At 41.3% G+C, this 12,693-nt stretch overlaps 1 protein-coding gene across 5 annotated transcripts in view; it reads right to left on the bottom strand.

Moving 5' to 3' along the window:
• Nucleotides 1-1,280: 1,280 nt before the first annotated feature.
• enpp2 (ectonucleotide pyrophosphatase/phosphodiesterase 2) overlaps nucleotides 1,281-12,693 on the bottom strand; it is a 33,840-nt gene continuing 22,427 nt past the window's right edge. For 3 of the 5 annotated variants that reach the window (XM_044206923.1, XM_044206924.1, XM_044206927.1), the window contains 10 exons: nucleotides 11,144-11,219; nucleotides 10,806-10,893; nucleotides 10,428-10,597; nucleotides 6,809-6,944; nucleotides 6,189-6,328; nucleotides 5,141-5,276; nucleotides 4,639-4,716; nucleotides 4,346-4,478; nucleotides 3,723-3,876; nucleotides 1,281-2,641 (listed from right to left, as the gene is read on the bottom strand). In XM_044206923.1, coding sequence (XP_044062858.1) covers nucleotides 2,471-2,641; nucleotides 3,723-3,876; nucleotides 4,346-4,478; nucleotides 4,639-4,716; nucleotides 5,141-5,276; nucleotides 6,189-6,328; nucleotides 6,809-6,944; nucleotides 10,428-10,597; nucleotides 10,806-10,893; nucleotides 11,144-11,219 — 1,282 coding nt within the window. In that variant the 3' untranslated portion in view covers nucleotides 1,281-2,470. The remainder of the gene's footprint in view (nucleotides 2,642-3,722; nucleotides 3,877-4,345; nucleotides 4,479-4,638; nucleotides 4,717-5,140; nucleotides 5,277-6,188; nucleotides 6,329-6,808; nucleotides 6,945-10,427; nucleotides 10,598-10,805; nucleotides 10,894-11,143; nucleotides 11,220-12,693) is intronic. The other 2 variants (XM_044206925.1, XM_044206926.1) reach the window with 1 other exon arrangement.

Below are 12,693 nucleotides of genomic sequence, written 5' to 3'. Positions count from 1 at the left end.
GGGCTGACCGTGCATCTGCACGATGCTTCTAACCACTTCATATTCACACTGTAGTGGATACAGGTGCTGGCCCAGGTACATGAAGGCCAAAACGCAGCCAAGCGCCCACATGTCGACGGCCTCATTCAGTGGGAGGCCCAACAGGACCTCTGGGGCCCTGTAACCAAGGGGCTGAATGATGACGCCACGCCACATTGTGGAAACCACAGAGGCCAAACCAAAATCAATCAGTTTCAGTTTGAAGGGCTGCGACTGATGATTTACAAGCATTATATTGTCTGGCTTGATGTCTGTATGTGCCAGACCTATGCTCTTGAGGGCGTTCAGAGCATCCAGCATCTGTCGAGTGATAATTCTAATCTCACACAAACACAGAGGCTTTCCGCGCCTTTCTCTCAATAAGTCATGCAGATTTTTGGCCAGCATTTCCAAAACTAGACGCGTGGCCTCTGTGCGTGAAGGATTCAAAAAACTTCACCAAGTTGCTCTTGTTCAGGTCAAGAATACAAAGTTTTTTGAAAGCAGATGCCTCTTTTTTTGTTTTTTTAACCAGTCCAGGTTAAATTTTTCCTTACAATCTTGACTGCCACATTCTCCATGGTGTCTCATTTTATACACCGGGCCACCTTCCCAAAGCAGCTCTCTCCCTACAGATTCCATACCAGGTGCTTACCAGACAGAATGTCGTTCTCATGTACCAACATGTATTCAGCATTTCATATCTTCTATAAAGTTCACATTCTGGCTGTAGCTTCAGGTTCTGAACATTGTTAACTGTGGTAATTCTGACCATTAAAGCCTTGAAGATTTATGTCTGCGTTATTCTTTTCACGTTGTAAAGTCACTTTCTGGCACATGAAAAAAGGAATTCTGACAGAATGCTTCTGCCATGATTGTCAAGGTCACTGCGCCTACTTCTGTCCGAAGTTCAACCAGGCGGCCACTTGGTTTCCACGCATCACCCAAACGCAGCCATTCAGTTTAAATGAGGATCAGCAGTGACATGCAGAGTAGACTATCTTCTGATATTTATTCTACTCGTCCTGTCCTGGCTGCCTGACCTTACTTATTTATCCAAACTCTTGCTTTCACTTACCTCTTGCTCTTCCGGTGTGACAGCACAGTAAGCCGTCACTCTTTGTCACACTTTTCTTGTTTTATTCCGTCACACCGCCTGGGCTCAAATGTCTCTCTCTCTAAAGGGAGTTTAGGTGTTTTTACTTTGGCAACGTGTTCTACGGGTGTCCACGTGGCGGCGGTACGGTACTGTACACTGTACATTTAGTAAAAACACTTGTTTATTGCGATGACGTTTACACAAAGCATAAATAGGTCAGTCTCACAGGTGGAAAGTGTTTTAGGGAAAACATTAATACATCATCAGCATTGACATTATTGTTATTGTGCACAGAACAAAAGGTCAACATCACAACACACAGTCAAACACAAACATGTAGGGTATCTAATATCTTGGATTGGACATACACACACTGTACACACTCACACATACAACAACAACATTGCATTATCATTTCATTCACAAAAATAAAGGCAATTTCTTCTTCATCGCTGAACATAATGAGAAAGTGTTGAACGCAGACATAGTGTAATGAGTAAATTCGTGTCAATGTCATGTAGCAAACTGAACATGTGCACTCATTGCACTTTAACAACCCCGCCTAAATACTGAAGTGGCGCTTTTGTCTGGGACTGATTCTGCTGACAGCTTTGTAGTGCAATTAAAGATTCTTTTACATCTTTAAAACATGTAATATTTTTTACACACGTGGAATATTGTTTTGTAGAAAAGTGTCTTATCAAGGGTACATTTGTAGTACGTGTAAATGACTCTTGGCCCTCAGGGGTCCAAAAAGCCCCCAGTTCACTGTGTCAGTTGGTTTTTGGTAGTTTGATGAATTTATTTGGAAAGTGCACCACTAAAGTACACTATCAACAAAATGTCCTGCATTATTATTCGATCTTGTGGCCCTGTCTTGTAGAGGCCCTACATCAAAATCTAGTTTTAAGACTAATTATTTTAGTTTATTTTGTGCTACCATGATGCATTTTTGTAAATAAAGCCCTGTTTAATGAAATTGGTCAAAATTGAGGTTTCTTTCAGGTTGATGTCATTTCACTGAATTTGAGTACCGACCATGAAACAGTAACACAGAACACAGGGACTGTTTTGCTTTCCTACTGCTAAACAGAATAAACTGCAGTGGACAGTACCACAGCTAGTGGCTTGGTGGTGTTAAATGAAATGAATGAGACTGAACCGAATGCTCAGTGAGAAGGCCACAACATAGATGCTGCAGAGCAGCTGCATACGGCAGCCATAGCATCCAGCCAGAGCTAAAAATGGTGTAGGTCAGTGTCATAGAGATGATCACATCTCTTCCTTGTACCACATGCATCCACCACGGTTGAAAAAGATCGGTAACATTAATGTTAAAAGAGCCAGCAGAGATCAGATCTCGCTCTCGTAGGTGTGCATGTAGGTCTTGAGCGAGAGGATTTCGGCATAGCTCCGGGTGGTTCTGCGGTACAGGTCCAAGCCCGTCAGGATCTCCACATCTCTGACTCGAGCTGTGTGCATCTTCATCAGGTCCTCCACCCAGCGAGACTCCTCCTCTGAGCTCTGCGGGGGGGGGGAACACAGAAGCATTAGCGTGGGTCTGAAACTCTCCATCGTTCGTAACCCTGAACAGATTTGGCTTTGGAGGAACAGTTCAACATAGTTCACATTCTCATGAGAGTGAGATGAGAAAATGGATACCACCCTCACGTCTGTGTAATCAGTACAGAGCTGGAGTCAGGATGCAGTTAGCCGAGCTTAGCAAAAAAACTGAAGCACGGGGAAACAGCTGGCCCGCTCTGTCCAAAGTGAAACAATATCCATACCAACACCTCTAAAGCTAATTAACATTGCTGTATCTTCTTTGTTTAATCTGGACACAAACAAAAATGTAAAACCAACAATTTGTAGTTTTAAGGGGAGTTAAATGCTGAAACTACTTTTTGGCGAACAACAGCTGAGCGCAGTGACTATGCGTAACATCACAGAGTGTTTTCACAGCGAGCTGCTCACTGACTGTATCTGGCAACCCAGAGCTGGAGAGGCTGCACAGAAGTGCTGGGCGGACTGATGAACTGTTGTTTGTCAAGAAATAGTTTCAACACATACAGCAACTCCCCCAAAAACTACACATTATTGTTTTGTGTAAAGGTTATACAATTATGGTACTGGAAGGTGTATTCTTTCACTTTGGACAGAGCCAGCCCAGCTGTTTCCGCCTGTTTCCACTCTGTGCTAAGCTAAGCTAACTGCATCCTGACGCAAACGTAAGATTGATATCAAGCTTCGCATCCTACTCTCGGAAAGAAAGCTAATAAGCATATTTCTCAAAATGTTGCACTATTCCTTTACCAGACACATGTTTCAGTTCCATTATGGTTTTGCTCCGTTCTCTTTTGAGTCTTCTCATTTATAGCTTGCTCTTTATGCACATTTAATGGTTCAAATATGAGATTTTTTTACTATCAAATCTCTTCTGGACATGCAATCACCTGTATATTCAGATTGTGCTGCACAAACTGTTTGGAGGGATGTTATGTCCAGGGCGACTTTTCTTTTGCCATACACTGTGTGTAGATCTGGATACTAGACTGAGCTGAGGGGGTTATTAAAACGTGATGGCAGAAGATGCGGAGTTCCTTACGTTGCAGGTCTCATCGTTGCTGGGTCTGTGTGGCAGGATGAAGGCAGCGCTGCTGAGCGGGCCGCTACATGAGTCTGCAGCCTGTGTGAAGTCTAAGCAGCTGGTCAGGACCACAAAGTAGTGCGTGGGGATGGGTATCGTCCCACTTACATACCTGCAGATAAGGTCAAACAGAAGAATCGAGCTCAACTTGTTTTAGTTGTAACAAAAGGATAAACTCTTCCCCTTCGCCAGGATTCATTTTGGTCTTTCTATTTCTTCGATAAAGCATTATCTTTATAAACAATGCTCCAAATCTGAAATACAATTTAAACTTCATCTGGAGGAATGATATGGTGATATGTTAGTTACTTTCTAATGCTCAGTAGGTGGTTATTCATGTGTTGAGTCCTCTGTGATGAAAACAATAATGGTAATGCACAGGTGAGCCAGCCAGGACTGACAATTATGCTGATTTTAACCCATACAGCATGTGACACTGGAATTTATAGTCTGTTTAAAATGATTTTAACCCAGGATATGGAAAATCTATTTGTTTCCTTTTGAATTGAGACCAAATCCTACACAGTGTTTGTAGCTGCACTGAGGCTGAATTAGGAGTGAAGTAAAATGAATGTTCTTACTGTTTTATCTTCTCAGCTGTGTCCCTGACCCCGTCATAGTCGTAGTCAAATATGGGTCCAACGAGCACGTTCACCCCGTTTCTCTCAGTGGCATATTTCTTCACCAGTGCTCTCTGGAAGTAACCCCAAATTCCTGAGAGAGAAAGGTTGAAGAGAGTGGGAACAAAGACAAACAGAGAGGGAGGTGAGAATGAAACAGTTAAGATGGGATGGGACGTGATGGAAGATACAGAACACAGTCAACATCAAATCATCTAGCCCTCGAAGAAAGTTCTAATCACTGATCGACTCACTCTTGAATGCAGGATACATGGGAACGGTGTTGGTGATGAGGACAGCATCATACTTTTTGTCTGTGGTTGAGGACAACTCTGTCAATAAAGACAAAAAGACACATGATTACCAACCATTTCAGGTGCAGTAATGTTCTCTTATCTCGTGAGTAAAATGTTATTATAACTAATAGGCATGATGGGAAAATATGAAAATATGACCCAGACTGTAAATACAAGATACCCAGCATGAGGCGTATGAGTACTGATAATAACATAACAACAAATCAGAGACTTGGGTTGATGATTTCTTCGATCAAGTAACGTATGTTTTATTTTTCTAAATGCACTGATTCATCATTTAGTCTAAAAATGTAAAAAAAAAGAAAAGAAAAAAAAGACAAAAGCCCATCATAGTTAGCAGACCCAAAATTGTGAATGAAAATGAATAAGCTACAAAATATGTATTTTATTTTGTTTTGTTAGTGTTGTTTCAGTGTTTGAGCTGTGATGGCAGACTTACGTGGCGGGTACAGGAAGGCGAAGGTGATCTGTTTGTCTGCTCTGTAGTTGGTACAGGACTGACTGTAGGCTGGAGGGACTCTGGTATCAGGTCTCACACAGTTGGACAGAGCTTCAGGCAGTGGAGACACTTCTACCTGGAGGACCACACACACACACACACACACACACGCACACACACATTAGACATTCAGCTGATCAACAGCAATTGTCTGGTAGATGAGAAGTTCAACTCTCCTTTTTTCCAGCAGAGGGCGCTTGAGGTCAATTTCTCCCAAGTCAGTGTTGGGAGAAATTGTTTCATATATTGCACGTAATGAGTATACATACAACAAATATATCTGGATTTAAAAAACCAGTGAAGGATTTGTTTTTTAATTTACAGTCCTGTGATCAGAAGCCACAGAGGACAGAGGGCAGGTGGGAAACAACCTGATCTCGTGCTTTTGTAGCTTCTAGCCACACCCACTGCTCTCAGGATATTCTCATGTCCTAAAACGTCTCGGATAACTCTTCCGTCTTCCAAACACATCGGAGACACGTTGTACTATTACCTTTAATAGTTTGGTCTCTGGCACACAGACGTGTCGATTACAACTTGAGACCACTTGGCCAAAAGCTGCTAGATGGTCGGGATATGTCAGTTTGACATATTTTTATTAAATAATACCAAATAATGAGTGTGGTCACTGTAGTATTTTATATAATCCCCCAGTCATATTTCACTTACACTTACGCTAATTTGAGCATTTCATCGAGAGAGGAGAGTTGCAGCTCCTCCTGCAAGAATGTCTTTGGAACCACTTTTAAAAATCTTCCAGCCATGAACAAGGAAACACAATGTTCAAAAGGTTAAATGAGTTTTTCAGGCTGTCTCTGGCTCATATATGGCTCAAAATAATAAATCAATCTGTTTCTTGTTGGTGTATGAGAGTGAAACTTTACAGTGCCATCTGTGCCTCCGTTGGCTGTTGGTTGACAGTTTAAGTTGCACAGTAAATATTCACAATAACGTCCAATCAGGGCAAAGAGCAGAGGATGAACAGTACCTGTCTGCTGACAGTGTATGATGTCCAGAGAGGCATAGAGAGAGCCTCGCTGTAGCTGCTGATGTAGTCACTGTGGTGGAGGATGGAGTATTTGGTACGGAAGAGAACAGCAGGTCGACCGTATGGCAGGTTCCTGCTGTCTGAGAGAGGAAGAGCACAGAGGGAGACAGCAGAGGAGGCGCAGGTATGTAACAAGACACGTTTACACTGCAATTTACACTGAAGTGAATGAACAGCAACAATTCATGACAATCACGCATGATGCATCATTGTATGCATAGAATCATGATGCACTTTTACTTAGGACATGGTGGGTGATTTACTTATTTTACATTTTTAACATGTTAAGTTTACATATACCAAATGACCATTAAAATCAGCAGAGACACATTATACATACTGTACATTATACATAGAGTGAATGTACTAGAGATAGATTTAATATGGCTGCATGGCTCTAAAAGTTGATTTTGTCCATTTACAAAAGCACTGTGAGCGAGAGGATTTATAGGGTGTTACGGTTATTTAACTTTGATTATGAGTTTCTTCATCCCCAAGGCTGATACGCTGTATAAAAGACATTATTTATGACACTTTCAGTAGCATCATGAAAAACTGACCATCCATAGCTTGCCTCAGTCGCTGGTTTAACTCCTCCACTTTGTTCTGTAAGAGACAGAGCCAGAGTGACTCCAGGTTATAGCCTCGTACAAGGGTCACTTTCAAACCTCTCTGGCCCCTACTTTTTACACGCAACTGCAAAAAGATTGGAGATTGAAACAATCTCTTGCCAGAGATCTACATGGGAATCACAAACACAGTATAGATAAAGGGACACACTGCAGAGAAGGGCTGGGTCTAATTCACTTCCAATCCAAGCAATTCAGGAAGTAGATCTCTAAAATCCACAGACAATGTCTAGACCGAGAAGGTCGTCAAATGTGAGCAGTAAACCGCGATGGTAAGAGAGATTGCCTTTTCGTTAGCAAATGAACTACACATTTTGTTGAAATGAATTGACGGACTTGAAGGTGAACTGACTCCAGCTCTGCAGCAGAAAGCAAAGAGGCAACAGGGTTATTTCAGCTTGTAAGGAGACTGAGCAGAAGACAACAAACAAACAAAGCAATCAGGTATTTAGATACACTTTTACAAGTCAAACAGGTTCATTCACACACGCACAAATGATCAAATAACCATGGATGATTGGCCCATGCAGATGATTCTTTTTGCTGTGTAAAAAGACAAGTTTAACTGCACTGCAAAAACAAAACAGAACATTTCAAATACATTTAACATCTGTATTCGAAACCCCTTCAGTCACTTGCTGTGCCATGTTTGGGATGTCCTGCTCACAGGATAACACACAGCTAGCCTTCCCAGACTCGAAAGAGCTACCACAGACACTCTGCTCTACATATGAAGGGAACACCAATCCCTGTATTTACAGCAGGGAACAAAGGGAGGCTGCCAGCTGACAGTCGTCTGGGGTCAAATCATAGATTTTCTTGTGAGATTGACTTGCGCAAGTCCTCTAACTCTTGGCCCCCATGGCTGGAGCTGACTCCTCTTTTTGTGTCATGACTGAGGGGTTTAAAATAAAATAGTACTAAGGACGAGTAGAGCCACTACGTTTTCTCATGAAAAACAAATATGTCTCATTTTGTGCTGAGAGGATCTACACTGACGCCTCAAAAATGTTTGGTTGGCGTCATTAAGATTCCTTGAGGGGGTAAGACTGCATTAGAGTTCCTGTCAAGACAATCTCACCTCAAAGTGGAAATAAGAGATTTATCACTTGTCCCTAAGTACAACAGACACAGTCTCAGGAAAGTTTCAAAGATCTTCACTACATGAGGAGCATTTGAATTTGTTTCCTTTTTTCATTTGAACTGAAGATTTTAACTCTTTGGCTTACACCTCCCAGGAGTTCAGGATCAGCTCCAGCATGAACTCAACTGGAAACTCTGGCATTCAATGCCAGGCTTGTACACAACTTCTACTTCTTAAATAAAAATTAAAATTAAAAAAAAGAATTATTTAACAAAAATAATGATGACTAAAGACTCCTCACATGAGCAATAAGAGAAATCAAATGATTCTCATTTTTCATCTTTCTCATCTCATCTCAATCCAAAGATCGACTCCTTTCTGAGTCAGGCTTTGCACTGAATGGAGAGATGATCTTCTTGTTAAGGTGCGTTGTTCCTTATAGCTCCCTCATATTTGTAATGTGAAAGTATTAGAAAATACCCATTTTGTAATTCAGGAACTACAGATGGAAATGAGCTTTTAGCCATATCTGGTGCGATAAAAGCACTGTGCAATGTCCCTGTTAAATAAAGTAAAATACATACATAAGCATGATGTTACTGATAGTGCAAGAACACAGGGAGACTGAGCAGTGCTTCTTTTCAGGAGATGTTAAGTAGTCTAAACACAGTCAAGCGAACGTGAATGGTTGGCCTCTGGCCAGCAACACAGTCAGGTTAGTCATGTTTGGTTGAACTTCGTAAGGGTCCACTTTGGCCTGGGGGAATCAATTAAGTGCCATATAATTCTTACTTGACTGTGATTAGAGAAGAGGGAGCTGTAACATAAGATGCACCCTGGAGGTCAGGATATACAGGAAACTGTATGAGAACATGCTGACTGGCAGTTTTACCAACATTTATGTCAACAGTATTTTATCATTTCAATTACTGAAAGCTGGGTGACAGTAGCGTTTGTGTTGTGTTATCATTTTGTGCCAGCAACCAAACTTTATCACAGCAAAACTGCCTCGTTGCATGGACTCCAAAAGTTGTCCATGCATCATTATCATCACTTTCAAGTGACACATTATCACTTCTGGAGATTGGCTTGTTCACTGACTTACATCAAAGTGATAAGAACATACAGTAGATACCAAAAGTATCCATGTATCACCATTAGCTCCAGGGCAACAATTTATACTGTGCTTATCCCTGTCCCTATACTACGTGTAGGGACATTTCTCACATTGTCCTCACTAAGAGGACTGACTTTTTACTAACTGAAACTGTCCTTCATTATACGTCCTGTAGATTTATACGGCAGTGAAATCTTATCTTCACAAAGTGAAAGTTGTCAGGTGTGCTGTAATATTTACTGTACACTCATGGCCCAGGAAGGAAAGCTCCCCCTGGCAGTTTGAAATAGTGCCGGACTGTGAGGCCTAGAGGACTACACCGCAGTCAGTGACATGCCATCTCGAAAAAGACTGTCTGTATTCACTTGTAATTTACTGTGAATATTCGTCGATCAACAAAGAATATATCCTAATGTTTTGGTGACCCACAACTGTGTCTCTAGCATTAACATCAGGCAAAAATACACTGCTTTTCTCATTATGTTATCGCTCTCCAGTGGGCACCACCTTTATAAATCTTACCAACGTCATATATTCAAGTTTCAGACTTAAAGGATAATCCTAGTTTATGTATTTTTGCAATTTTGCCTATTAAGTCTGTCAGTTGTGATAACATTTTACCCACCAAAGCATTTGCTGAGATCCAGGAACACAGAGACATCACTAAAACAAGGCCAAAGCGTTAGTCTGTAAACTGTGATGGATTATTCACTTAATTCATTAAGTCAACAGTAGAGAAGTGACAGGAAATGAGGGGAATGACATGCAAAGGTCCCTGGCTGGACTTGAACCGTGACATTGTGGTTTAAGGATGCCACCTTAACTTTTGGGCCACCAGGCTGCCTCAGTTTGGGTAATAATTTTCCTGTCTGTTCTTGTTTTCTCAGACTAAGTTTGGCTTAACTGTATGCTTGTTTAAAACCTGTCTGATCCTCTGTCCACTCGTGTTTCTTGTGCTGTGCAGCAATTACTTTGGTGAACACAATATAATCAAAACCATAGAACCAATGGTCAAACCCATGGAAATGAAATCCAAGTTGTAATAAACTGGAATTATCCTTTAGGCTCATAACATTTACTACATGCCATCCAAATCACATAACAACTACTTATAACTTGGCTTTACAGATGCTAAAACTTGCACGATACAAGTTCTGATTACTAAATAAGCTGCTTATTGGAGTACCACGGCAGGTGATGAAGACCAGGATGATTTTGGTTTCACTGTTGTTATCACTAATCTAAGCGAGCTGACAGACAAGCCAATCTCCTAAAAACTAGTATTCGTCCCAGCAGTCTACAGGAGGCTGTGCCCAGGTCCGCCACTGAGTCTCGGCATCATGGCTGACCTTGTCTTCGCAGCTGCAGCCCAGGTCATCTGTTCCTGCAGGAACAAGACCCGAGGCTGCTGGCCTGGAAAGCTCCTCTGGCATGGTGGGTCTGTAGGGGGGGCTTCTCAGCAGGTGGTTCAGACTGCCATGGGTTCCATTATTGGGAGCTGGTTTCAGACCCAGAAGATCTGAGAGTGAGAGAAATCAGTTAAAAAGAATGTCAGCTAGAATAAGTGGAAGTAGTCACACATAAAACACGACTTGTGTTGTGACAGATCAACTCACATATCCATTAAAAACACATTTTGGCTAGGCCAAGATGACTAGAATCACACACATGCACTCACACCCTGTTACACACCCAAGCACACAAGGAGGACACAAAACATGCCTTACCACACATGACATTATAAAGCTCAATGTTTTCAAAGGCTGGGACTTTAGTCTTGAATTTAAAGGTAGGTCCATACCCCAAGAAAATAGTCTGTAAATGAAATGTCAACATGTCAATTGATTTATCACAATAAATAACAACAGTTAGTATATCATTGCTTCAGATTTAGGTCCTAATTGTCCAATACCTGTGTATATTGGCTATTAAACCATTACATTTCAATAATGGGCATCCTACAGACCAATAAAACAGTGTATACAAGTATAATCTGTGTTGTTGCACTTGATAGTAAAAGCCAGCCACATGACTTCTTTATGCCACTGTAGATTATCAAGAGTACCTGCATGCTGTTGATCTTATTGTCATATCCGTGGTCACCAGAGAAGCCACAGTGCCGCTTCCCTTCAGGAACTTTCCTATAATGAACCGCATGAATCACAGATCAGTATTTGGTCACCTCTAATTGACCTAAGATTGCATATGAAGGTTCATACTTCGTCATCAAAGTAGTGACCCAGCATTAAAGTACATGTAACTGCACATTTGTAAGAACTCATAATTAAAAAAACAAACAAAAAACTGCATCAGTTGAATATAAATTCCCATTATGCGATGCTGTAACTGATGCAGGTATATTCTGATAGTGGATAAATCCTTCATGAAGCTTTTGCATTGTTTACATCTAAACACCTGGTGTCAACACATCCAGCAGCAGCAGTGTAATAAATAGAACCAGAACTTGGTGGGCTATGTGCAGTAGACCAGAGCAGTGCCTACCTGCTAAGGCTATCTCTATGTCTATGGAAACAAATCTTTAAACCCGATGCTCTTCAGTCTTACATTGATCATTTGGAACAAAACCTGGTTGAAATGTTCAGTATTGTGTCAGATGGCCCAGCAAGTTTTGCAGTAAAAGTACAATCACAAGCTGAGTTTCAAACTAAAATACTGCATACGTACATCACCAACCAATGTTGTTTTACACAACTGCCATTTGCTGCTCAGCTAATTTGTTTTATTTAAATTTATTTTGGCAATTGTGAAAGAACCTGTCCAGAGTGTACCCTGCCTCTCGCCCAGTGTCAGCTGGGATAGGCTGCAGCCCCCCACGAGCAGGGATATGCTGGTACAGCTAATGGTCCGATGCATCCCTGCAAAACCGTGGTCAAATCAGACAAATCGAGTTGGAGAATGACAAAGAAAAGATTTCAAAATAATTGGAGAAAAGAAAAAGCTATCTCGACCTTAGGGGATCTATGAACAAACTGTTCAGGATTACTGGTAGCAAAAAAAATGTGGAAATCTGTTTGTTTCTTAAATGCTCAGTGCTGGAAATCATGACCAGTTGCAAATGTTTTTGAGCATGGTAGAAATCTGGGGTCAAAGTGACGGTAAAAGAGGAGGAAGAAGAGGAAGAAACAATACAAAAACAATATGCTGTTTTTTTCTGACTGACATACTGACTTCCAGGTGAGCTCTGGGTGCATGCCACAAATGACATATGGCACTTATGAAGTCCAAAAAATCATTTAAGGTTTCACTACATCAACCTCTGTGTCAAATATCTGGATGGTTTAGAAAGACATGATGTAGTGTGCCGTGAGGTCCCCACAGGTTTTAATGGGTTAAACTGTTGTATTACATACAGTTGGACTGCAGTATGTTCTCAGTATTCACCTACTTCAGCCCAGGACACAACCACTCCTTCACACAACTCAAACCACAGTCCTCTAATTGAAAACCAGCCACTTTTTATTAAGTGTCCTTAAAAACACTACTTCCAGTTATACACCTCAATATTATATATGTGTGTGTGTGTGTGTGTGTGTGTGTGTGTGTGCGCGTGTGTCTAGGGGGTTGAAGCCACAAGCATGTTAAAAATGTAAATAG

This window comes from Siniperca chuatsi, linkage group LG9, assembly GCF_020085105.1.
Source record: "Siniperca chuatsi isolate FFG_IHB_CAS linkage group LG9, ASM2008510v1, whole genome shotgun sequence".
NCBI lineage: Eukaryota > Metazoa > Chordata > Actinopteri > Centrarchiformes > Sinipercidae > Siniperca > Siniperca chuatsi.
The sequence above is the reverse complement of the archived record's forward strand: the minus strand, read 5'-3'. Positions and strand labels throughout refer to the sequence as shown.